A 25,549-nucleotide genomic window follows, 5' to 3' on the forward strand; every position below is an offset into this window, starting at 1 on the left:
CCCCTCAACACGCCCTCTCCAGGCCAATCCCAAACACTCACATCCCACCCACCCACTCACTCATCCCCATACGACAGCGCCCCCAAAACCGGCTGGAAATGCCGCATCCTCGCCGCCACGACCTCCACCTCTGCGCCCCCCCGCCGCAACTCCTCCACCGCCCCCACGAAGCCCGTCTGCCACAAATCATCCGCTTCTTCTTCTTCTTCCTCCTCTTCCTCCTCCTTCCGTCCCGCTTCTCCCCTGACTCCGTCGTCCAAACGCCTCCGCTCCCACCGATCGTACGCGTTCGCCGCCCCCGCGTCCTTGAACCGCCGCATCGCGCCCTCGTCGGCCCAGCTCCACGCGTGCAGCACCACCGAGGGGTGCTTATCATCGTCATCATCGTCGTCGTCGTTGTTGTTGTCACGTCTGCTGCTGTTGCTGCTCCTGCCTTGGCTGTGCGTCGCCAGGTCTCCCAGCCCGCGGTGCGCGTTGCTGCAGAGGGCGGTGGAGAAGAAGTCGTCGAGGGCGCGGAGGGGGGCGGCGGTGGTGGGTGATGAGGAGGGGGAGGGGGAGGGGGAAAAGAAGAGTTCTTCTTCTTCTTCTTCTTCTTCTTCATCATCATCATCATCATCATCTTCTTCTTCTTTGGAAGATGGTTTGTCGTCTATCGGTTTCTTGGAATGGTCGTCATCGTCGTCGTTTTCTTTGTTCTTGACTGTTGTCTCGTCGTCGTCGTCGTCGTCGCTGGCGTTGGTCAATCCCCTGCAGTCGTGTCTGTCATGATCATCGTCGTTCTCGTCGTCGCCGTCGTCATCGGCCGTCCTTTGTCGGGCTGGGATGCGAATCAGGGCGAGCTCCTGCACACGCTCGCGGCGCTGGCCATAGGTGGTCGGGGGTGGCCACGTGAAGCTGACGACGTCGGCGCGCGGTGCGGCTTGGAGGTAAGGTGCTATCGGCGCGTAGATGGACGATGATGGGTTCAAAGCAGCTCGGGCGGCGGCTTCGTCCGTCTCCTCGCCATAGCCTGAGTTTGGTCGTGTGAGTTCCTGGCCGGCGCTGATTTTGTTGAGCGGGATACGCACATATCATGACCACTGCTTTCTCCGGGTCGTCGAGGTGCGGCCCGGCGAAGATGTAGCCATTGCCATTCTCGAAGGACTCGGTGATGTTGACGAGGAGCTGCTTGACCGGAGCGTCGACGTCTGAGAAGCGGCTGCCGGGGCGGAAGTGCAGCTGCACCAGGCCTACCGGGCGAGTCATTGTTGCGACGCGGACGGAGGTTGTTCGAGGAATGCAGATTACTTATTTGGCGAGACGCTCGCTCCACTTATGTATCTGTACTCGGTACAGCCGCATCTGCCACTAATTTTAGTCTTCCCCCGCCCCCACGCCGATCCAAGATGTGCATTGGTATTGCTGACTGCGCTTCAGTGGAGATTGTCGTTGCAACAACGCTGCGATCGGCGGCTGTGCCGCATCGGAGAATGCAACTCCGACTGTGCTTTTGCTTCTCCAGGCCCCCCTTTGTGGAACTCGAGACGGAAAAAATAGCAGCAGCTGGTGTCCAGCTTGGATGCCTATACAACACCAACTCAAACATGATTGCCGTCCGTGAGGCTGAACATCCGTGAAAAGAACATGTCTTTGGCTATAAGAGGGACCTTTTGGACGTACCCTCAAGAATCATTCCAAACCCAGACTTCATACGCACTTCAATCCAATCCGTTGTTGATAAACTGCCAAAACTCATCAAGATGAACTTTTTGCTCTTCCTTTCCGTCCTTCCTCTCAGCTTTGCCTGGCCCGCTCCTCCATACTCCAACCAGTCCTCATTCGCAACCGACCTCACAGCTGGAGGCTTGAGCGAATTCGCAAAGCGGGCTGCCGCCCCCGTCCTCTACCCGTGGCCGGGCAAGTTGAAGAAGGGTGGTTGCGATGAACACATTGACGACATCAACCAGGCTTATGACCAGGTCGGTAACCCCCTTGGTCCTTTTCCCGTCATGGCTTTGCTAATCACCAACTGGCATTCCAGGCTTTGGAGATAGCAGCTGCAGGCAGCACTGCACTGGACCTGCTCAAGTCTGCTCGACCCAAAGCCGGCAACGATGCTTCTGCCGACGAACAAAATAAGGTATGCCACGTCGGCACCGCCGCTTCTTTCCGGCTGGATGCTAACTGGCGGCGTTAGGCGCTCAAGTGGGACAAGTATCAACAGTCTCTCAAGGATCTGTTCAACATCGAAGTTGACTCCAAGACGGAGCCTGACGACGCCATGAAGGCCAAGATCACTAATGTACAGGGTATGTTTACCACTCGTGCCAGAACCACTACTCGTCCCCATGTCGCTGATCCAAGGCACAGACAAGTTGAAGGCCATCGCCGATAAGAAGGGTTCCCAGGGTGCAGCAAGAGACGCCGACAAGCCGAAGCTGTTCTGCGGCGAGAAGGGAATCGATACCCTCGAGGCGGGCAAGAAGCTTCGTGACTCCGACAAGAAGGAAAAGCCTGCCGGTAAGTACCAGCCATCTGACTTACTCCCTGCGGGCCGGCCCTGCTGACCAGTCCATTTCTCACCACAGGCAAGTACGGCGCCTGGGTCTTCCCTTTCCACAACGCCAAGGACGCAGACGGCAAGAAGGACGACGCCCACCACATCCCCAGCACCAAGATCAACAAGAAGAAGGCGCAGAAGGACCTCGACCACCCCTGCGACGAGGGCGGCGACAACGCCCTCGCCCTGACCATGATGGACGCAAACGCCATCTTCATCTGCGACGGCGGCATGAAGAAGCTGCAGACCAAGCTGGCCACCCCCGAGGAGGGCAAGACGATGAGGAAGTCGATGGAGAAGACGCGCTCGCTGGCCGACACGCTGCTGCACGAGATGCTGCACCTGTTCCAAGACCTCGAGGACGTCGACAAGGTCAAGTTCGCCGACAAGAAGGACGACGAGCCCGAGTGGGAGGACAAGGACAACAAGGTCCCCAAGCGCGACGATGCTGCCGTCTATGGCTATCTCGCTTCCTACCAGCTCGCCAAGTACGTCTCGGCGGATGCGCTGAAGACGGTGGAGACATATGTGTGGTTTGCCATCTCCGCCTACGAGGAGGACTGGAAGTTTGAGGGCAAGGACGGCGAGGCGAAGAAGATGTCGTACAAGAAATAGGGGATTTGATGTAGCTTGCATGTTTTTACGCACATTGCGAGCACCTCAGGCGATCCTTGATGGGGGTATTAGAACAAGATATCCGGACGTAGATGTAGACCTAAACAATGTTATCCATATATACTTGAAAACGGTGCCCGCAGACGAAAAGTCCAAGATCAAGGATGCAAGGAATCTAACACATCAGCCAATGTTGCCCTCGATAATGATAATCCAATCACGGTCGAGACAAAAAAGTCGCGCCGAGATCCAGAGTGTCGGGTCCCGACCGCATGGTCCAGCCAACGTGACGAATTACACAAATGTCCCAAGACCTGCTGTGCCTTTGATCTGGCCATTGAGTGAAACGCCCTAGTTTAGCACGGCTTTTACGCCTTTTTTCGGCCCCGAAAATGCAAGTGAGAACGATATCACCCGCTGATCCCACACGAATAGCTCCAAGTTTCCCACCTTGTCTTCCAGCACACCCGTAGCGAGCCTCGCTTATGGCGGCTGTGCCACATGCCCGTACGGCACAGTGACACGACAAGGTATTAATGTCTATTATTATATGGTCGGCCGCCCGCCCCTCCGCCCGCCTCCCTTTCTCTTTTTCGTTATTTTCCAACCCAAAGCTCTGTCAGGGAAACAGTAAAACCGTCACTGCAGGCCCGCAAGATGAGCGATCCCGTGCAACACGAGGTGATTGAACTCGATCCGGTACAGTCGACCGACCCCCTGATGTACATACGCGCTTGCATTGCTTACACAGACAACCAGGATGCCTTGGACGGACAAGAGTCAGCCCTGGGTGACGATTCGTGCGTCACCGCCCCCGAATCTGTCCAGACATACGGCTGACAGCGCCGCCTGCAGAGAGAGCTATACCACGTCACTGAAGTCCAGCATCCTCCAGTACAAGTACGAGAACGGGCGCAGGTACCATGCCGACATCAAAGACAAATGTAGCAGTCCTACACGTGTTTTTTCTTTTCTTTTTCTTTTACACGTCATGAGCGCATGCGCTGATATCACACGTTTCCGCAAGCGTACTGGATGCCCAACGACGAGAAGGAGCTGGACCGGCTCGACCTCTACCACCACATCGTCCTGCTCCGCTGCGACGGCAAGCTCCACCTGGCCCCGATCGGCGAGAACCCCCAGCGCATCCTCGACATCGGCGCCGGGACCGGCATCTGGGCCATGGAGATGGCCGAGGCCTACCCCTCGGCTGAGGTGGTCGGCAACGACCTGAGCCCGGTGCAGCCGTCCTTGTAAGTACTACCTACTACTGCCCGCTCCCAAGCCATATCAAACATCATCTTCTGCGCGAAACTGACGGAGGAGGAGCTGACTGATTGATCACCAGCGTGCCGCCGAACGTCAAGTTTGAAATCGACGACGTGGAGGAGGATTGGCTGTACAGCACGCCGTTCGACTACATCCACTGCCGCTTCATGGCGGGGTCTCTGAAGGACTGGCCGCGCCTGATGCGACAAGCATTCCAGTAAGGCATCGACCGCACTTTCGATACCAGTCCACTTCGATCGAGGGGGGAAGACGACTTACTCTACTGATCACGTCTCATCACAGACACACCAAGCCGGGCGGCTGGGTCGAGTTCCAAGACTTCGAGATGCGCTTCTACACGCACGGCGGCGACTTCTCGCCAGGGTCGCCGCTCGACCGGTGGTGCGACGAGCTGATCGCGGGCATCACCGCCGCCGGCTTCGACCCGGAGCCGGGCCCCAAGCTCGAAGGGTGGGTCGCGGCCGCGGGCTTCGCAAACGTCACGCACCGCCTGTTCCCCATCCCGACCGGCACCTGGCCCCGGGACGCCGGGCTCAAGCGCATCGGCGCCTTCGACCTCGTCCAGTTCCTCGAGGGCCTCGAGGCCATCTCGATGCGCACCATGACGCAGCTGCGCGGGTGGACGGCCGACGAGGTGCAGGTGTTGCTGGCGAAGCTGCGTCTGGAGCTGAAGAACCCGAGGATGAGGATCCAGCATAACATGTGGGTTCGAACGAGCCTGGGTTCCTGGTGGACGGACGTGCTAACTTTGCGTCAGGCATGTGGTGTATGCACAGAAACCCTTTGAGTGAACGGGACTGTAGGTGGAATTGCTGTTTACTGGCACTGCTGTCTCTTTCTTTCTGTAATAATTGAGTGATCCAAAGCTTCGTGATACCAAGGGCAGAAGCCCATGTGGCGTGTAAAGCGTGACCTCATTACTCGACGTAGCACTGCAGCTACCCCGCTCGGTATGCACCAGACGATAAGTGCTCGGCCGTGTTTCCCGCGAATGGCCGACATGCCCGCATAGCACTGCCTAGAGACTGACTTAAATTAATCGTTTCCCTTGGACACGGCGCCACAAGAGATGGCGATGCATGGCGAATCCTTCTCGACCCGTCTGGACTGGGCCAATCTGGACGTCATCCACCGCAACACCCTCCCGAGCCTGTACGAGCATTTTCAATGATACATCGTATGAGAGAAATCGAAAAAGTCATCGAAACACCTAGGTTGTTTGTATGAACACGGAAGCAACTACATATATACAACATGCATCCAAACGAAAGAACACCAAAAAAACACACATACAAACATACATACGTACATATGTACATACACCGTCCCTCACCAAGCACCACCCCGACACAACCTCGCAAAGGGCCGTGCCGTGGCCGTCAGCCTCTCGCCACGCCACCCCATCCCACCCCACCCCTTTCAAAATCTCAAATCCCATCCTCCAACGGGCTCTCCCCCACCGCCGTCCCGATCCTGTCCTCGAAGAAGAACCTCAGCCGCTCCACCGCGGCGCGATCCGCCATCCACCTCGCAAACTCGGTCGGGTCCGTGCCGGGCATGTCCAGCGCGTCCGCCGGGTACCCCCCGGGCGCAGCGACGTCCTTTCTGACGCTCCACCCGCCCGCCGCCGCCTGGCGCTCCTTGGTCAGCAGGTACGAGTGCAGCAGCCGGGCGCTCTCCGGGTGCGGCGCGTCCGTGAGGATGGCGGCCGTCTGCGGCCAGGTGACGAACGAGGGCCCGCCGTCGCTGCCGCCGGCGGGCGACGGGAAGGAGATGTTGAAAGGGGAAGGAGGGGAGAGGCCGAGCGCGGTGGTGAAGGTGGCCGTGTAGCTGCCGTTGGAGGAGCCGACGAGCGTGGCCGGCGTGGCGGTGCCGCGGACCCAGCGCGGGTTTTGCGTCAGGAGCGCGTCGAACCACGCGACGCCTTGGTGGCGGAGGATGAGGTCGAAGGCGTAGAGGACGGCGTCCTGAGGGAAATCGCGTCAGTGTTCCGAGCTCCGAAGAGGGAAGTGCAGGTCCAAGAAAAAGACTCACGTCGTCGTTGGGGTAGGTCAGCACGAGCTTGTCCTTGAACTCGGGCTTGAGGTAGTCGGCGTACTCCTTGGGCCCGTCCGAGACGTATTCGCTGTTCCACACGTTGGACCAGCCAAAGATGCCGATGCCTGCGTAGAACCCTTGCGGGTCCTTGTACTCGTCGTGCACCTCGTCCCACCCGAGCGGCTTGTACGGCAGGAGCGCGCCTTGGGACTTCCATCGTGGGTAGTCGTGCAGCGTCTGTAGGATGATGCTGTCGACATAGAGGCTGTCCGTGGCGAGTTGACGGTCGAGCTGCGGGGCGGCGCCTGTTAGGAATGGCTGCTCGGTAGGTGGGTGGGGCAGTTCGATGAGACTCACATTGACATCGTGGTACTTGGACAGATCCACGGTGATGTTCAGCGTCATGCCGGGGAACCGGGCCTCGAAAGCCTCTTTGAGCGAGTCCTGCTGGTTCTTCTCATCGCTGTTGGACGAGTCAGTACATGGCTCGTCAATCGGGGGGTTTGTCTCTCTCACCCGCCATGCCAGACGGTGAGGGTACCACCCTCCTTCAGGGCAGCCTGGTGGATTTCATCCAGGGTGCGATTCTCGACGGCGACAAAGCTGTTGAAGCCTAGTTGAGGGTCGAAGGCAGAGGACAGGGCAGCCGACGCCAAGAGGCAAGGAACCAAGCATCTCGCAACCATGCTGGCGATGAAACTAAGGTTGATGCGCGTGGAATATCAGGTGGGTGGATGCAGCTTTGCACTTGTATGTTCAGGCACGCATCGCACCCGGTGCATTTCTAAGCTTTCGAGTCGCCTCGCAATAGCAATCGTGCGCCAGAGATGAGCCATGACTAGAATGGAAGGCGCGGGTCGGTGGCAGCAAGGAGCAGATACGAGCTTGCACCAGGCACGCGGCGCAACCAGACGAGGGTGGTCAAGCTTTGACTATTTGCGCCGTCGGGATGGCGCCGGGGGGGAGGGGACAGACCATGCGGCTATCCGCTAACGGGAATGGCGGGCTGTTGCCAGACGTTCGACGACGGCGGAGAACGTGCAAGACGGTGGTCTAACCATCTGGCGTGGGTTGGTGTTTGCCGCGGAATGCCCGACGTGGTCCGTCCAAGTTAGCCCAAACAATCCGCCCGACTCGTGCTGGCCGCCGAGTTCTCCTCGAAGCCAGAGCGGAATTGGGCCGCAGCTTGCTTATACATGCGAAGCGGCCAATCACTCTGCAGAAATCAGCTCTACGTAATGGGAAGCGATAACGTACCACCCTCGAAATCTTAACGTACCACCCCCCCCCACTTAGTAGCGATTAGTATAGCACGTTCGGTAATAACGAATATAATAATAATACTTACTACTATAATTATAGTATTTTAAACGTATATACCACGCTATAAATTCTTCTACTCTACTTCGGTGCGACCGAAGCTATAGTCCTTATAGCTTATAGTTATTAAATAACGTAACTCGTAAGTCTTAAGCCTTAAGCCTCTAGTAATAATACTTTATTTATACCGACTAGTATATCCGACTACGTTCTAAATAAAGCGATATACTATATTATACGTATTAGATGAGAACCGCCTAGATAGAGATATATACGTATTTCGAGTATATATATCGCCCGCTAATTACTATTACCGCCCGATCCGCTCGATTCTAATAAACGCGAAGACGCGCCTTCTATCTATACTACTATAGAGATTATCGATCTTAGATTTACTAGCGAGTTCGACGATAGATACTAGCTCGTTAATAATAAAGCTAGTATTACCGGTAATAATATCTTTACTAGAAACGAGTTAGAGTTCGAATTTAAGTTTAAGAAGAATATTATAGCCCTTAGTAAAATTGAAGAGGACTCTAATATCGCTATTAAGAATAATAGAGTTTTACTCTAGCTTCTTTATTCTTCGTTTATAACGGACGAGGGCGAATAGGTCTTTATTATTAAGCTTCTATTAATAGAGACGTTCGAGTTCTTCGCTAATAGCGAAAGAGCTTATTATAACTAGGGCCTTACGTATAGTATAAACTTCTATAAGCGTAAGTAGAAGAAGATAAATAAAGCCGTCTATTAGATATATATTATCTATAATTATAAGGGGCGAAAGAATAGTACCCGTAATAATTCTAATCCGGACGATAATAATTATCTAGACGAATACTATTCGTCTAGGCTAAATTAGCTAAATAGTCGCCGTTCTAGAAGAGATTCTATTCGTATAGATTATAAGATAGGCTTTCTCTTCGTTACTACCGACCGTAATAACGTTAATAGCGAATAGAAGATTCGTTATTAATAAGAAAATCTAAGCTTTTATTATAATTACCCGTTTAATATTAATAGCCGTATCTTCGCCTCTTAGCGTCGTCGGTAACGAGTCGAGATACTATAGCTTATCGAGCTTATTTAAGAGTAGTAGCTTAGTAGTATTTAAGCGAACTAGTCTTTTACGTCTATTATAAATAGATATCCTACTACGCTCGTAACGTAATAGAATATCTATAATCTTCGATAGGCTAATCGCCTTTAGAAGCTTATATACGAGAATATAGTAAATATACTACTCTCTCGTCTTTAACGAAAGAACTTTACCTTCCGCTTTATCGTTAATAACGAGTATTAACTAGATTTCCTACTTACGCTTTCTTCCGAGACGATTAAGCTCTAACGTACTAATTTAGATATTCTACTTATTAATCTTACGTTTAAGACGAATAGATATAACCGGCTATTATAGCGGGGCTATTACGGAAGGCGGCAGGGACTTTAGAGAATTAGCCGGGAGGAACTCGGCCCGAGGGAAGTATTACGGGAGTTTATATATTTAAGTCGGAGGTTATAATTTTAGTAGTCGATATATATTCTTTTTTACTTCTTCCGGACCGGAACGTCTGGATTCCCGCCTACTAGAGTAGGAACTAACGAGATCCCTTACTCTCTAGCGAGAGCCCGATAAGAAACCTAGGAAAACCGTAGTATTACTACTACTATACTATTACTAAATATAGTTAGTATAATAGTAAATAACCGAATAATTCCGCTTAGTATTAGTCTTTTTTCGTTTTAAACGAAGAAGGTATACTACTAGGCGCTTTTAAGCCTCTATAAGATTCTCGTTAAAAATAAAGTACTACTTCTAAGAGTTATTTTAATAGACCGCGATATTAGTTATATTAATATAGTAAAGCGTAGCTTTACGGGTATTTTAATTATCCTCTACTATTAGTATATTAATAAGGATATTCTTATCTATATACGAGAGAGGCATTCTTAATCCTAGTAGAATATTAACTAGATAAATTCGAAGAGGGCGAAGAAGATTATAGATCGTTTTAAAGCGTACTATAACGTCTAGATCGAAGAGGAGTTTACTTCGGCTATAGCGAGTATTAAGAGACTCGATACTCGTATTTCTAACTATCTAGAGGCGGAGTAGTAGCTATAGAAGAAGATATTTATTTTAATATAGACGAAGGTCTATCTATATTTCGATAATATTACTACGTCTCGTATTAAAGGCGCTTATATCTAGATTAAGAAGTAGATTATTAACTCTCGTAGTAACGTCTTTACGCTTATTCGTAGGCTAGAGATATAGTAGGCGCTTACTACTACGATAATTATTTACGACGAAGCGAAGAATAATATCTAGCGTCTAACTACCGTTTATAGCGAGTTCTAGAACTATTACTAGAGTTAGATTTACCGCTACGTATTAATAGAAATCTCTCTTAAGCTTACTAAGGCTAAGTAAAATTAGATTAAGAGCTAGTCCGACCCTCGTTTCTAACGAAGATAATATACTAGTTCGTTTAAGGCGATATATAGCCGACTATATTATTAGATACTCTTTACGCTTCTATAAGAACGAAGATACTTTCTTAATTCTCGGTTATTCGACTAATACTAGTAGATTAATAGAAACTCGGTACTAACGATAGAACTAGAGACGCCCGTCTACTATAAACCTACGATTATTCGGCGCCGATAAAGGGTAGAACTAAAAGTATCGGCACGCCTAATAAGATCTAGAGTATATAGTATAAGAAGAGATCCTCTTCGTTCGGAACGAGTAGATCGAAATAATATAGTATTACTACCGATTCTATCTTCTACCCCTACTCGGTTTAAACGAGTTTATATTATCTTCTCTCTATAGTCTTTATAGCCTCTATAGCTACGGTAGCTACTATAGCTATTACGGCTACTATAGCTACTAGCTACTATAATATAGCGGAAGGTCTAGTATCTTCGTCTAGAACGAGTATAAACTCTAGTATAGCTAATCTAGTAACGAGCTCTACTATTCTTTTAAGTATTTTTCTCTTCGCTACTAACGATGCCTATATAATATTACTACTTCGCTAATAGCGAACTATAGTATTATTTCGCCCCGCTAATAGTATTCGCTTATAGCGAACTATAGTATTATTTCGCTCTACTAGTAGTATTCGCTTATAGCGAACTATAGTATTATTTCGCCCCGCTAATAGTATTCGCTTATAGCGAATTATAGTATTATTTCGCTCTACTAGTAGTATTCGCTTATAGCGAACTATAGTATTATTTCGCTTTACTAGTAGTATTCGCCTATAGCGAATCTACTCTACTAATATATCTAATCGTACCACCGTAATAATACTAATAGATATTCGTTTCGGGCGAATAGTAGTTCTTCTATAGCCGTATACTAGTAAGGGCGTATAGCTAGTTATCTCGCTCTTTATTTAGTACGAATACTATATAAGTACTTATTATTAGCTAGCCTTCGGTAATAGCGAGTATAAGTAGCTATTCGGCTATACGGTCTAAGAGCGCTAGCTACTCTACCATACTACTTACGCTCGCTATTAACGAGTACTACGCTACTTACGCTCGCTATTAACGAGCGCTAGCTATTCGGCTATATAGCCTAGAAGCGCTATTAACGAATACTAGCTACTTACGCTCGCTATTAACGAGCGCTAGCTATTTAGCTATATAGCTTACGAGCGCTAGCTACTAGGCCGTATAGCTTATACTCGCTAGTAGCGAGGGCTAGCTATTCGGCTATTTAGCTATAAAATTAGCTATTTAACTATACTACTAGTACTCGTTAATAGCGAGTATAAGCTATATAGCCTAATAGCTAGCGCTCGTAAGCTATACGGCCGGATAGCTAGCGCTCGTTAATAGCGAGCGTAAGTAGCTAGCTAAGTAGCTAGTATTTATTAATAGCGCTTCTAGGCTATATAACCGAATAGCTAGCGCTCGTTAATAGCGAGCGTAAGTAGCGTAGTACTTATTAATAGCGAGCGTAAGTAGTACGATAGAGTAGCTAGCGCTCTTAGACCGTATAGCTAAATAGCTACTTATACTCGCTATTATCGAAGGCTAGCTAATAATAAGTACTTATATAGTATTCGTACTAAACGAAGAGCGAGATAACTAGCTATCGATACTAGTTTCTAGAGCGGCTTTAGCTAAGCTAGCTAAGTTTTAAGATTCTATACGGCTAATTAGGCTAGGCGTATAGACGGTTTATAGTAGAGCTTAAGTAATCTAAGAAAGGCGTAAGTTTAACCCCTTCCCTTCGTTATAAACGAACTAACTATAAAGAAAGTTAGATTTAAGCGTATACGGCTCGTTAGAGCCCGTATACGAAGTCTTAAAATACTTAAAATAGAATAGAGAAGTTTATTCGATAAGAATAAGCCCTTCTTATTATAATTCGTTACTAACGAGTAAATTATAGTATAACTTTCTAGTATTCTATAGATAGTTCGCTAAAGTACTATATCTACTAAGCGTTAAATACCCCTATATCTACCGAAAATAATATTATCTACGATACTTAAATCGTTCTAGACGAAGACACCTTACTCTATAGCTACGTATATAAGAATATATTCTTAGAGGCTTAGCTAATCTCGATTAGTAGTTAGACTAAGCGGTAGACGGCTTTAAATAAGTTTAAGATACGTAATATTAACTCTAAATCCGTTCGTTACTAACGAAGCGCTAGGCGATAGGTTAAAAGTAGCGTAATCTTATAAAGAATATCGTTTACGCTATCTTAAATATTAGGCCTACTCTAACGGCCTTAGTTACGTATCGTACGCCTACTATTTATTCTTATTAATTACTGTTTAGGCTTTAGTGTAAACGATAAGATTAGGTTAGCGAGTAGATAGCTTTAAATTATATAATAAATTCTCTCCCTTCGTTAACAACGAATAAGTGTAATAATACTAATATATATAAGTACTACTAAGAACTCGTCTATAACGAAAATAATAAAGGTATATATTATGCATTCGTTATTACCGAGCGATCTGCGCTAATTACCACTAAGTGGGGGGGGGGTGGTACGTTAAGATTTCGAGGGTGGTACGTTATCGCTTCCCTGCGTAATCGACTGACTGACTCGTATCGGTTGCAAAACAGGATCCGGTGAAAGTTTATAAAACCATGAAACAGCAGAAACAGTGGAGGACTAGGTGCTGCCATTGTTCATCAACGACCTTCACCACGTCCGGAGACGGAAGCTGGAGACTGTCCAAACGGCGAATGCCGAGGCGTGTACCGTCTTCACTTGTAGAGCACCGGAGGACAAGATTGCGAAGTGCAGACAGCATCTTGTTAGGTCAAGGCCACCAGCTCATCTGGTGGGGCCGAGCTTGTCATGTGCGGCCCGGCGCAATCGTCGGGTGAGGGTATATTATTTGCTTGACGCAGGAGCTGAGAGGTTGTGTAATTCAATTGTTTTTCAAATGCTAACGGCGCATGGTTCCCCACGAAAGTCATCCGGCGGCCAAGCGAGTGTACATCCGTCATGCGCCATATCGTTGCTGCAAGGCACGATCAGAGGCGTCTGAGCACATGCCGCGTTCGGATCTTGGTTGCGCCCAAAGCCTTTGCCAAAGCAGACGCGGTTCCGTGGCCATGGCTGCTGGAGCGGCGAGCTACTCTTTCCGGTTTGCCCGTGCAAGCAATGTCTTTGATGCATCGAGACGTCCTTTCTTCAAGCCAGCAGCAGATCCATGCCCATGCTCTTCATGATGCGCTGCCTTTCGGCAGTGTCCCAGTTGCCGGTGCGGTCCCTCTCGGCCCACACCCTCTCGACGACCTTGGACGCCTTCTTGATGCTGCCGATGCCCATCTGCCAGCCCTTGGCGAACATGCGGAAGACGCGCTCGCGCAGCTCGGCACCCTCGGCCTCGCACGCGACGACGAACAGCGGCCAGCTGATGCCGCACACGCCCACGGTGCGCTCGATGCTGTACGTCAGCTCGAGGTGCAGCAGACCCGCCGCCACCAGGTCCTGCACCTCGCCCGGCGGCAGGCCGCGGAACTCGCGCGCCAGGTTGATGCGGCACGCGTAGTAGAAGACCATGTAGTGGTGCACCAGCAGCCGCTCGTTGATGCCGTCCGACGGCCGCAGCGCCGCCACCATGCCTTGCACCTGCTCGATCTCGCTCTCGACCGCGTCCATGTCGGCCGCCGACGGCGGGGTCGCGGCGCGCCGGAAGCGGTGCATGCTCTGCAGCGCGTTGAAGATGGGCTTGGGCAGCCCGAAGTAGCGGTCCAGGCAGTAGACGTCGGGCGACGTGTAGTCGTCGTCTTCGTCGGGCAGCTCGGTGACGGTACCGGGGAGGCTTCTCTCGTCGTCGTCGTCGTCGTCGTCGTCGTCGTCACCGCCGCAGATGGTGCCGAGGGGCGCCGTGTTGTCGTCGTTGTTGTGCCAGTGGCCGACGACGTCGAGGCAGCGGAACAGCTGGTACAGAACGGGGGCGAAGGAGCCTTTGCGGAACGACACGTTCTGCGAGGCCAGCCAGTCGCGGGCGCCCTTGACGTGCACGCGCCAGTTGGACGAGCTGCCGATGACGAGGTAGATGGAGGCCATGATGATGATGGTGGCGAAGACGGCCTCGGGCTGGTCGCCCGTGTCGGCGACGCAGCGGCGCAGGTGGGCCAGGCTGGTCTTGTAGTGCTTGATGGCGACGAGCGAGAGGTGCTGCTTCCGGGATGGGTCCGTCTCGCCCATGTGGAAGGCCGAGATGGCGTACATGGCGTGTAGTAGGGCGGCGTGGCCCGGATGGGCGACGGTCAGGTCGCCGGAGCCCAGAGCCAGCGGGATGAAGACGTTGCGGAAGGGGTTGTCCGGGTGGGGGGTGGGCAGGAAGATGGCGCTCAGGGTGGACGACCAGTGGTCGAAGAGAAAGCGTTCCTCGCGGGAAGCGGAGACGAGGTAGGGCTGCAGCTGGGCCACCAGCCTCATGCCCATCGACTGCGGGCTCGCAGCAAACGGCGACGAGGCATGGGCCGGGGAATCGGCCGGCGAGAAGAGCACGACGCTGCCACAGCTGCTGGGGCTGGCGGGCGACGAAGCGGCGGGCGACGAAGCGGCGGGCGAGGCGAGGGCTGAGCAGCGGCCGTCGACGGAAAAGACACCAAAGGGCTGGACGTGGGCGTCGCAGGGGCGCTGCAGGGCATCCAGGGACTCGAGGGTGTGGTCGAGAAAGGCGTCCGGGTAGGTGGGGTTCTGGCGGGCTTTGTCGTCGAACAGGCGCCTCATCTGCATTCCCTGGGGCGGGCCCTTGTCGTCCGGGTGCATCCAGTGCAGGCGGATGCCATAGCCCTCGCAGTCGCGCTTGGAGCGGCAGCAGCGGTCACAGCGGGGTTTCTGGCCATCGCACTTGAGCCCGCGCGAGCGGCAGGTCCAGCAGCCGGTAAAGGTCTTGGTGCGTTTCTTGGGGATGCGCGAGTTTTTGGACGGCATCCGCCTTGGACCAGGGTCGAAGCCCCAACCACAGATCCGACAGATCCGGAGCGTCGGTTGGGCAAGATGGGCGCGTGGGTGGAGGTGAGTAAGTTGGTTGCGACGACGAGAGACGCGGGCGAAGGCGCGTGCGAGAGGGCGCCGGCCCGGCCAAGCGAGCCACTACCTGGGAAGGCCACAGCGAGCCTGACGTAAACTCCACAAGCTTCTTCTCTTTTCACTCTCGCCGCCTCACTATGTACCCGGCCCGCGGAAAGTGCAGCCTGATGCCGTTCTCCAGCTCGACCACCGTCTCGTCGCGCGTCAAGCCCGCCAGCCGCCCCACCTGCGGGTGACATCCCGGCGCCGCATCCGCACTCTCCACCGACACTTCCTCGCCCGCTGCGATGCCGAGCGGATCAGCCTGAGGCACATCTGCCTTTTCCTCCGAGTACTCGGCCTCCAGGATCAGCACCTCTGCCTCCAATGCCGAAATCGCCTCGGGCTGCACCACCGGCAGCCTCGACACCCTGTTGACCACGCGTTAGCCAAGCCGTGGCCGCCTGCACATGGCTGCTGGCCGTGCTTACCAGGAATGCACTCGTGGAAAGTCCTCCTTCGTCATCCCCGCCTCGTCCCCAAGGCCGATCGTCTGCAACGCCCATCGAACAAGCGGCGCGACGTACACATCTGCCATAGACGGCTCGTCTCCGCCGAGGTACTGGCCGCCACCGCCGAGGAACTCGTTTTCAATCACCCCCAGCATCGACACCACTCCGCCCACCGCACTCGGCCGCAGCGACTCGAGGTCGGGCCGGCCAAGCACAGCTACCCCGGTGCAGCCGTCAGCGAGGTACTCTTATAGAAAACAAAAAAGAACAAGACTTACGGAATATCGTCTCTCTATCTCGCCTGAAGGACGGGTTCGAGAACTTGGCTGGCACCGCCGGAATCACGTTCTCGAAGAAGCGCGCCGCGAATGCTTCGAATGCCTTGTCAGCACGCCCGGCTCGCACCTTTTGGAATCGCCGCTGCACGACATCAACCATGGCCGACGTATCGCAGAACACGTCTTTGCCCATGGCCAGCACCGGGATGCGCCGGTAAGTTATGCCTAGCACTTGCAGATCTGGACGTGGGAGCACCACCGGCTGGTCCACCCGCTGGAACTCGACCCCCGAGAGATGCAGCAGGTACCGCATCTTCTGCGAGAAGGGCGAGAAGTCTGTTCGTTTACTCAGTTCCACAGTGCAGCTGTCTTTCGCCGTCTTGACTTACCGTAATCGTACAAGATCACTGGAGAACTCATGATGGTGAGGGTTGTTCTTCAGGTGTTTCTACCTCCAGACTCCAGTGCTAGTTGATGATTGCAAGGCGCGCACGACTGAAGAAGTGCAAAGACAGCGGCAATCCGTCTCTTTGTGACGAAAGCCATCGTCGTCATACGAGCGGACCATGGCCGAAGCTAGTACGCTCCAAGAAAGGACAACCGCTAGCGCACACGACACCCAGCGCTAAAGCAAACCCCTCACTGCAAACAACCGCGAACATGTTGACTTGGTGGAACATCACGTGAAAAAAGAGAAGGACGTCACATCTTGTGCTTTTGTCCAAGAGCCCAACTTCACCATTATCACCTTATGATACCGAACGCGGAAATCCCCTCACCCAGTCTTCATCATCGCCCACCTCCATCTCATCCTCGGTAGATCACACGTATCCGTCACCCAACTGTCTCACCGGCCGCTGTTTCTCCCCATGAACGTCACTCCCTTTTAAATGGAACCTCATGTAAGTATCCACCGCAACCGCGGAAGAAAGCGACGGATGAGGAACAATCCTTGGATTCCGTGCATCGGACCGCACACGACTGTGGCTGTACGCATCATGGCGGTAGTGGTATGGGTCCGACTAGGTATCAACGGGCATAGTCATGTGGAAGGCTGCAGTAGGAAAGGCGCAAATTCGACTTTGATCTATTCGTGGAAATAACAATGACATAGGAGTTGCTCTTGCATCTCGGAAAAACATGAAAAACATCCTGATAAGACTTGGCAAACCGTATATCCAAGTCTACTTGGGCCGGGGGAAAATGTCTTTGTACTTCAACAACGCCTCCTTGAACGGAAGAGGCTTTCTACCCGTCAACTTCTCGACCGAGTCCGTAACCTCGCTCATATGTCCCCAAGCTACCATCTGACCAGAGCAAAGCAAGTCGTACATGCAAAGCTTGCACGGTAGCTTGGAGAAGTCCCCGTAAACATCATACGGCAGTCCTCGCTCCTTCCACCACTGCTCAAGCTCCTCATCCGACACGTCCACAAACTCGCCCTTGTATCCCGTCTGCTCCGCCATCCAGTCAAAGACGTCTTTGCAGGTGATAGGCTCGGGGCCCGTGACGGCATACACCGTATTAGGCTCGCCCTTGCCCATCAGCAACGCGCCCAGCACCCGTCCACAGTCCTCACGCGCGACGAACGCACCCTTGGCACCGCCGGTGTTGCAAAGCCACTTGTCCCCGCAAAACTCGAAGGACGGCGCGAAGAACTGCGGGATGTTATCCATATACAGATAGTTCCGCTGGATGCTGTACTGCAGCCCGCTCTCCCTGATCAGCTTCTCCGTGTAGGCGTGGTCCCGCGGCAGAAACGGCATGTCCTCGTCCCTGTCGACCTCGTCCCGCAGGTGCGCCCCCACGAAGCTCGTGTAGCAGATGCGCCTGACGCCGGCGGCCCTGGCGGCGTCGATGACGTTCTTGTGCTGGGTGCGGCGGCCCTGCCCGATCAGCCACGTCGAGATGAAGGACACGGCCTCGGCCCCGGCGAAGGCCCGCTCCAGCTTCGCCGGGTCGTCGTAGTCGAGCGTGAGGAGCGTCACGCCCTTGGCCTCCCACGCGCTCCGGACGTCTTTGGAGATGGCGTCGGCCTTGTAGCTGGTGAAGACGAGCTCGTCGCCGGGGCCGGCGAGGGATAGAGCGTGGCCGGCGGCTACGCTGCCGAGATTGCCATCGCAGCCCGTGAGGATGTATTTGGGCATGGTGGTGATGGTGTTTGTTTGTGTAGGAGAAGGCCTCGAGTGTTCTTTTCCTGAACGGAAAGGTATCGATGTGGAAAGTTCGAAGAAGGGTAACTGGAGGTGGAAAAAGCGATGGCGGAAAGGCTACTTCGTTGTTAAATATAGCGAACGAAACACAAACGCGTGTTCCAAGTTCCAACCAGGTTTTTGAACACGACCTGACCAAAACTCGCCTCACCCCACATTGCCGTGGTGGTTAGCCCAGCCTGACTCGCCCCGACACGACCTGACCTGACCTGACCTGATACTGCCGGTACCCCTTCAAACCGCAAAACACGCCTATCTCTCGTATCTGCGAGGCAGAACAATGGAGCCTGCGCGCTTATCAGCGAAGGGAGCACCGGCTTGAAACTCATCATGAACGAGCATCTTCCGTCCTTCCCGGAAGACGACAGATTGGTCCTTCTGGCGACCTGGAGGAATGAAGGCTGTGCTGTGTGTGTTTCCGTCTCAGTCCTACACGCAGTTCCAGAACGTTGACGGAAGGGATCCTTTGGTGGAGAAGGGAGGGGAGAGAGTAAGAGATATATTATACACGCCACGCTCTTCGGCGTGTAGACGCACTCGATCCTTTCGTCCGTCTTGTTGCTGCTTTGGCTCTTGGAATCTGGATCTGTTGTTGAGGACTTGACCGCTGGTGCGGGGTATCGTGGGGTAGCTAGGTGGGGCAACGTGCGGTCGGATGTGGAAATCAAAAGCGCTGTTGGAGAGGTATTTTGCAGCGTGTGAAGTCTAGAGGTAGGTGATGATATGAAAGATGCGTTGTTGTAGAGCAGCTATGTGCGGTGATGGAGGCCGACCGGTAACGGTAGATAGGATGTGCGTCGGGTTGCGCTCGAGTGTCGGTCGAGGTCGGCATCGCTGGGTATCTTAAGAGCGTAGCTCAGCCCGATCGAGCCACCATCACGTCAATATTTAATATCGTCTTTCGAAATGACATCTCCCTTGACACCAGAGACCAAGCCTGCCAGTGACGACAGGCCTGCCTCGGAGTACGACGCTGGAGTGGGAGAAGCCGCCGTCCACCATGACGCCGATCATCTCCACCCCGCACACGTGTTGATTGGCGCCGTCGTATGCTTTGAAAATCCGCTTTCAACGTCTTCGGCCACTTGGTGAGCCTAGTCAACGTGTTTGACGCTACAAACTAGCGCAATCGTTCTCTGGCTAGCTCTATATTATTACTTCAGATTGCTTCTTCTCCATCCCTTTGGCTTCCGCCTCCGCCCCAACATGTAGTTTACACCAACGAAAAGAATCGTGACTGCATGAAGTCCAAGACCATCCAGTCGTATCGGTTTCCGTAGGACGGTGATCACAGCCGGGCATAGGAAGAAGCTGGTTGACTGCATGTCTCATTATACGCTGCTACTACGTGGTGATTATACAAGTGAACGAAGAAAGGGGCACCCAACAAGGGTGTTGTTCATGATAGCACGTTGCTGCTGGTTGGGGTTGACCATGACAACCATCCTCAACGTCTTTGTGCACGCGCTTGAATGGCCGTCGGACGTCTTTCGAGCAGCTGCAAGTTGCAATCACCTTGAAGACATATCGTTGGTTCCCGATCGAAGACGAATTCAGGGCGTACTAATGCGTACGCTTTTCCCCATCTTTAGTAGTCGCCCGCCGATGATAAGGTATATAGTCTTAAAAGCTCCAACTGAAAATGCTACGGGTTTACATCATCTCATACGCATACACCATGCACCATCTCTTTTATCTCTCGGTCATACTTTCCTCGGCCTCGGTGGCTCTCGCAGATTGCTGCAAAGTGACCCACTGCGCGCCCAATTCTGGGGAACGGTGCATCAAAATGTGCCCTGACGGCACCGAGGGGACGCCCTGCTGTGGAAAAGGCAAATGCAACATCTTCTGCTGCAAGTGTGATGGAGGTGTGCTCCCCTGACTCTCTCCATCTCCTCACTCTCACCAGGTCCGCACTCTGCTTACTCTCATAGCAATACAGGCTGCCGTCTGCCGGCTCTGGCCGGTATTACCAAGCGGCATGTTCTGATTAGAGATGACTCTACGGTGGAAGATGATAAGCTAGATAAAGCGCTCGCTGATGCCAACGTCGATCCCTTGACCGACATAATCAAGGCCGAGTTTTAGTTTGAGGGGTAGATGAGGCCCGGTCTCAACACGGACCTATACATTGATTGCTTCCGCCAGTGAGTAGTTTTATTCTATCTTTATAGGGTTCCGGAAATCTTGAGGTGCTAATATGCGTGCAGATACGACGAAGATGGCAATGGAGTCTTTACTCCAAGCGAGATGCGGCGGACAACCAACACTTAAAGCGTAATGGAAGAGGGGTCATTCTCTCATTCGACGGAGAACGCCTGGCTCTGTCTGATGTAGAATGAACACAGGGTCGCATTCCGCAGTAGCCGTTCACATATGACTGACTCCAAGCGCTTTATTCCTATGCCTCGTGTGAAAATGCGTGTGCTGTGTGGGCTACCGCCATGGAGATGGGACTCATCAAAGGAATTATGCCACCAACCCAGGGACTACTACTGCTGGGTGGCGTCCTCTTCGGCTTCCGCCGTGACGCCGACAGTGCCCGGGTAAAGCCGGCACCGATAGGCCATTCTCTGGCAACAGTCCATGCAGACAGCTGGATCCGGGTCCGCCCCGTGGAAACCAACTTTTCAGTCACCCCGAATACCAGGGCGGGATAGTCGTAGTCATCCACGTAGGTACGGTCCGCTTTCATCTACTCTCACCAACACCAGTTGTGCACACCTCTTCCTCGGCACCTAAGCGGAATCCACAGCACCGATTTTCCAAACCCGAACGGAACCGAGGCGGCGGTTATCGCTCTGGCAGAACACACACACCCCTCCCCTTCCCCCTCGCACCAAGCATGGAAAAGTCTGGAAGCGTGCCATATGTCGTCATTATGCAGGGTGGATTCATAAACAGCACAGTGGACCCAGGATCGCGTCCGAGCAACCCTGGCAACCCGAGCCGGCAGATCTGCCCCATGCATTGCAGGCGTTGGCGAATGGGCCGAGGAGGCTCTTCATCCCGGCGGCTTTGCTTATCTCCCTTCGTCTCATTCGTGGATTCCTATACATACGCGAAGTGGCTTGTACGCAGTACTCGGGACCAATTATGAAGCGTCGATTGGCGATGAGGTAAGCGGGTGGCGCGTGGAAGAGAGTGATGGTTGGTCATTCGATGGTGGGGGAGATGGACGTCGCTCCGCTGTGAATCCTGGAGGAGTGGAGGTGCGGAGCATTGTCCTTAGACGGCATGCGCATATCTCTGACGAACAGCCATGCAATCCGGTCAAAATGTTGTCTGATGCCGCTCTGGATCATTGGGTACGATAGCCAGATTTTGGAGGATTCAATGGCTCACCCTTTCTTCCGACGGACAACAGCAGCCCGCCTGATTGCGTTGGCGTGGGGTCCTGACAGAAGGAAACCGTTGTGAGATAAGCGCAGACATGAGGGCAGGAATCATTCAGCAAGTTCTCATCCATTCGGTCGAAGTCTATTCGCCGAGGATCTACTCGACAAGATCTATCGCATCCCAAAATATTTGACGTAAGCCCTTAGTTTTAAATGCCATCCTTCGGCCCACAAACACGTAGAAAAGGAAATTAAGAATGCTCTCAACCTAAAGCATTCATCTCGTCCTCGGACTTGTTCAGGTGGTGGAATAAGATCCAGACGAGGCAGCCAGCCATGAAAGATGCGACGGAAAGACCGACAAACATCCACAGAATCTTGGGGTCGACGGCAACCGAGACGAGGGCTTCGCCAATGGCGGAACCGAAGGCGTTGGTCAGCAGGTACATGCTCTGGACGAAACTCTTCATACTCGGCGGAGCCTTGGTGTAGGCGTATTCGAGACCCGTGACGCTGGCGAAGATTTCAGAGATACCGATCAGCATGTAGGCCGGGGTTTGCACGGCAATGTGGATGCGGTTGCCCTGAGCAGCGCCGGAGGCATCGACCGAGGCGTCGCAGAGAGGGGCTTCATAGCACGGGCCTGCAGCGTAGATGAGATGCTGGACAATGGCGGCATAGGCCATGGCCAAGGAAGCGACCCAGAAACCCAGAGTGATGCGGTTGATGGGCGGGAAATCGATCTTCATCTTGCGCATCAACGGGTACACGAGACGATCCAGGATGGGAACGAAGACGATGATGGCAATGGGGTCGAAGTTCTGCATCAGATCGTTGGGAATGCCGTGTCCCTGCATTTGGCCGGCTTGAGTGACGAAGTTGCCGGAGAATTGGCCGTAAACGACCCAGTAGATGGGATAGATGCAGAAGACCTGACAGGCAACCAGAGCTCTCTTGACCTCGTCGACGAACTTGTCATCCCACTTCATGACCTGGCTGTTGCCGTGGCGCTCCTGCCACGATGGCTTGGGGGCGTCCATGCTGCGGTTCTTGATCATCACCCAAATGCACCTGAAAGCGTCGGTGATGACGCCACCCTCTGGCGGGCGGACAACGTAAAGCTTCTTGCCGAAGATGAGGACGACGAGGCCGGCGCAGAACATGCAGAAGCAGAGCAGATAGGCGGACCAGAAGCCGATGTCGCGCTCCATGTACGGAGTGGCAAGGAGCGACAGACTGCCGAGGTTGATGCAGAGGTAGAAGATCATGTAGATGCGCTGGATGGTGACGGACGGATCGAGAATGACACGCTCTCCGGTGGACAGGGTGGAGACGGCCATGGTGCGGCGCTTGTACTGATCGGCGATCAGGGGAGCGACGTTGGACTTGATGCCACCGGTGCCAATACCAATGACTGGGTGAAGTTATTAGCACAATTGGCTGGGCTTGGAGCGGCGGAGTACACACCGATGACGGCGACGATGAAGCCGCCGAGACCAGCGCCATGCTGCAGGGCGATGGGGAGGGAGGTCAGGAAGAGAACCAGCAGGCCGACGATGTAGACGACGCAGAAGATGACAATGGCGACGTATTTTCCGAGGTACTGGTCCGCCACAATGGCACCGAAGATGGGAGTGACTGGAAAAGGTCAGCGGCTCGCCCAAGGCGGAAGGTGGGCCAAGCGGAACAAGTGGAACATACCGTAGCACCAGAACTGAAAGAAAGTGGTCAGACCAGTGGCACCCTGGTGGCCCATTCCCAGAGCACCGCGGCCCTCGCTGCCGTCAAGCGGGCGTTGGATGTAGTTCTGAAAGAGGCCGGACATGCCTGGCGAAGGTCAGCGGGGAGGCATCCTATAGGTGCAGTGGGGGGTGCAGGGTGGGGGTACCATAGTAGGTGAAGCGCTCGCACAATTCCACGAAGGCGACCAGAAAGGCGGAGACGGGCAGCTTCTCGCCGATGTGGCGCAGGGTTGCTTTCTCATGGTCGGTGGGTTCGTCGCCCTCGGCCGTCTCGACGGGCGCCTTCTCGTCGGCGTGGTAGCTGTCGGCGCGGCCGGTGGCGCTCAGGCTGGGGCGCAGAGGGCCGCCCGCGACATCGACGTCCTTCTTCTCGCCCTCGACGAGGGTATCGTGCAGCCTGTCGCGGGTCAGAAGGGCGGCGCGGAGGCACAGGCGGGATGGGCGGGGTGGGAGCTCACTGGGCAGCCTCAACGACTCCGTGATCGCCGGTAGCCATGTTGACGGGTGGGCGGTGGGAGCGGGCAGAGGTTGGGGAATGATGGCGAGGGCGGTGCAGCGGTGCAACGGCCGCGGCAGGGTGGTTTAAAAAGCAGGGCCCACGGCCGACGCAGTGTGGACGGCACCCTGCCGTCACGGCACCCTGCTAATCATCACCCGAGCGATCTGCGCCGGGCGTGTCGACGGGCGTGTGGACGAGCGTACGAGCGCGCTGCGTCCTTATCTTTCGATGACTGCACCGTCTGGCCCGCCGTTATGCTCGTTGCAGAAGGCGCAGGCGACAGGGAACAGGAACACGGGCCGGCGCCCAAGGCGGGCTTGGGAATGCTTGACGCTGCTTGGTCGAGTGGGCCGTGGCCTCACGTGCGCGAGCCGCAGGATTGCTTCGGATGGCTGGATCGCCAGCCGCATCGGGAAGGTGACAGTCCTGAGGCCGCAGACACGCAGAGGCTGGACAGCGCGCCTGCGACGCTGTGTCGCGTTGATGGCAATGCGCTAAAATATGAGAGGCTGACATCCTGCCGGCCGTCTGGACGCGGACCGGGAGGCCCGGCGACGGCGGCGGTCCTGCAGCATCGTCCCAGGCATTGCGGGCGTAGGGCGGCTGCGATTGCCACGGATGGGCGGGTTCGGCGAAGGCGACGTCGAAGGCGATGGAGGTTGTTGACTCGCTCGGGAGGCGTCAGCCGGGAGGCGTCGCTGAGCCGCGGGCCACCCAGGCACGTGACCGCACTGCGCACTGCGCACTGCGCCCACACGCCCTCAATTCTCCGCCGTCTTTTGCCTGTTTCGCCTGCGCCCGCACGCCCGCCAGCGCCTGCCAGCGCCTGCACCACCGCCACCACCGCCGCCGCCGTCGCGCCGCTGCCCACCGGACCAGCGCCTCCGCCCATCCACCCCTCGCCGCCCCCAGCATCATTCCCAGCTGTGCGACAGCTGGCCGTCGGCCTCGCCGACGTGGCCTTCAATGCCGCTGTGGTGCCATGCCGCGAGCTCGGGCGCCATGAGGCACGCCGCTCACGAGAGCCGAGCGCCACGTGGGGGTCGCGTCCGCCAGCTATTACCTTTACTCACCTCGACCCTTCTCTTTCCCAGGCCGTCGCAAAGCCGACTGCCGTGACATGACTGCCGTTCTCAGAGCCGCACTGCGCCGCCGACGTTGTTCATGGTCCTGCTCCGTCGGAGCCCGCCGATGGCTTCCATCACTCGCCGCCGTCGCACGCTACTGTTTCGGCGCCGTTCGTCGCTCTTGAAGTCCGGGGTTGTTCCATATGAATTTTTGGTTTCCTTGGATGATCAGTCGGTGGTGTGGTTGTTCGGTCCGTCGATGGTTCGTTCGTTCGGCCAGGTCCTGTCGCCGGGTACGAGCGTCGTGAGGCCAGGCCGGCAGCGCAGCCGTCGCACTGGCATTGGTCGCACGGCTTCGCTGTCACTCCATCTTGGTCGTGAAGGATGCGCAGGAACCCGAGCCGGCCGACTGTGGGCCAGCCGCCGATATATGCAAGTCACTTCGGCACCTGGCAAACTGCCGATCGAGCCCGCCATCGCCGCCACCCATCACGATACTGAGATAACGTCCGCCGAGGCCCGTATCGCTACGCCGCCGATTGATGCACGAGTGCTTGTCGACAGTGACACCATCATGGCG

The 25,549-nt window shown here is 54.2% G+C and overlaps 8 protein-coding genes across 8 annotated transcripts; 2 read left to right on the forward strand and 6 right to left on the reverse strand.

The window, feature by feature from the left end:
- Positions 1-56: 56 nt before the first annotated feature.
- BKCO1_7800024 (uncharacterized protein) lies at positions 57-1,245 on the reverse strand (the record flags this gene model as incomplete). The annotated part of the gene is made up of 2 exons (XM_020279080.1): positions 57-1,009; positions 1,068-1,245. The coding sequence occupies 2 exons, from the start codon at positions 1,243-1,245 to the stop codon at positions 57-59; spliced, it is 1,131 nt and encodes a 376-aa protein (XP_020125815.1).
- A 494-nt stretch (positions 1,246-1,739) lies between these two features.
- On the forward strand, positions 1,740-3,154 carry BKCO1_7800025 (uncharacterized protein; the record flags this gene model as incomplete). Its single annotated transcript, XM_020279081.1, has 5 exons — positions 1,740-1,958; positions 2,021-2,119; positions 2,177-2,288; positions 2,350-2,499; positions 2,568-3,154. The coding sequence occupies 5 exons, from the start codon at positions 1,740-1,742 to the stop codon at positions 3,152-3,154; spliced, it is 1,167 nt and encodes a 388-aa protein (XP_020125816.1).
- A 657-nt stretch (positions 3,155-3,811) lies between these two features.
- Positions 3,812-5,235, forward strand: BKCO1_7800026 (methyltransferase domain-containing protein; the record flags this gene model as incomplete). The annotated part of the gene is made up of 6 exons (XM_020279082.1): positions 3,812-3,954; positions 4,010-4,098; positions 4,182-4,407; positions 4,503-4,640; positions 4,727-5,146; positions 5,202-5,235. The coding sequence occupies 6 exons, from the start codon at positions 3,812-3,814 to the stop codon at positions 5,233-5,235; spliced, it is 1,050 nt and encodes a 349-aa protein (XP_020125813.1).
- Positions 5,236-5,871: 636 nt separating this feature from the next.
- Positions 5,872-7,167, reverse strand: BKCO1_7800027 (abc transporter; the record flags this gene model as incomplete). Its single annotated transcript, XM_020279083.1, has 4 exons — positions 5,872-6,411; positions 6,479-6,772; positions 6,839-6,944; positions 6,998-7,167. 4 exons carry the CDS (start codon positions 7,165-7,167, stop codon positions 5,872-5,874), a joined length of 1,110 nt encoding a protein of 369 aa, XP_020125814.1.
- A 6,317-nt stretch (positions 7,168-13,484) lies between these two features.
- BKCO1_7800028 (arginine metabolism regulation protein ii) lies at positions 13,485-15,242 on the reverse strand (the record flags this gene model as incomplete). The annotated part of the gene is made up of 1 exon (XM_020279084.1): positions 13,485-15,242. The coding sequence occupies one exon, from the start codon at positions 15,240-15,242 to the stop codon at positions 13,485-13,487; it is 1,758 nt and encodes a 585-aa protein (XP_020125807.1).
- A 217-nt stretch (positions 15,243-15,459) lies between these two features.
- On the reverse strand, positions 15,460-16,530 carry BKCO1_7800029 (glutathione s-transferase; the record flags this gene model as incomplete). The annotated part of the gene is made up of 4 exons (XM_020279085.1): positions 15,460-15,751; positions 15,812-16,049; positions 16,111-16,446; positions 16,500-16,530. 4 exons carry the CDS (start codon positions 16,528-16,530, stop codon positions 15,460-15,462), a joined length of 897 nt encoding a protein of 298 aa, XP_020125808.1.
- A 764-nt stretch (positions 16,531-17,294) lies between these two features.
- BKCO1_7800030 (quinone oxidoreductase 2) lies at positions 17,295-18,257 on the reverse strand (the record flags this gene model as incomplete). The annotated part of the gene is made up of 1 exon (XM_020279087.1): positions 17,295-18,257. One exon carries the CDS (start codon positions 18,255-18,257, stop codon positions 17,295-17,297), a length of 963 nt encoding a protein of 320 aa, XP_020125798.1.
- A 3,667-nt stretch (positions 18,258-21,924) lies between these two features.
- On the reverse strand, positions 21,925-23,899 carry BKCO1_7800031 (mfs peptide transporter; the record flags this gene model as incomplete). Its single annotated transcript, XM_020279088.1, has 5 exons — positions 21,925-23,075; positions 23,129-23,299; positions 23,363-23,488; positions 23,550-23,800; positions 23,862-23,899. The coding sequence occupies 5 exons, from the start codon at positions 23,897-23,899 to the stop codon at positions 21,925-21,927; spliced, it is 1,737 nt and encodes a 578-aa protein (XP_020125797.1).
- Positions 23,900-25,549: the final 1,650 nt, after the last annotated feature.

Source organism: Diplodia corticola, assembly GCF_001883845.1.
Source record: "Diplodia corticola strain CBS 112549 chromosome Unknown scaffold78, whole genome shotgun sequence".
In the NCBI taxonomy this organism is placed as follows: domain Eukaryota; kingdom Fungi; phylum Ascomycota; class Dothideomycetes; order Botryosphaeriales; family Botryosphaeriaceae; genus Diplodia; species Diplodia corticola.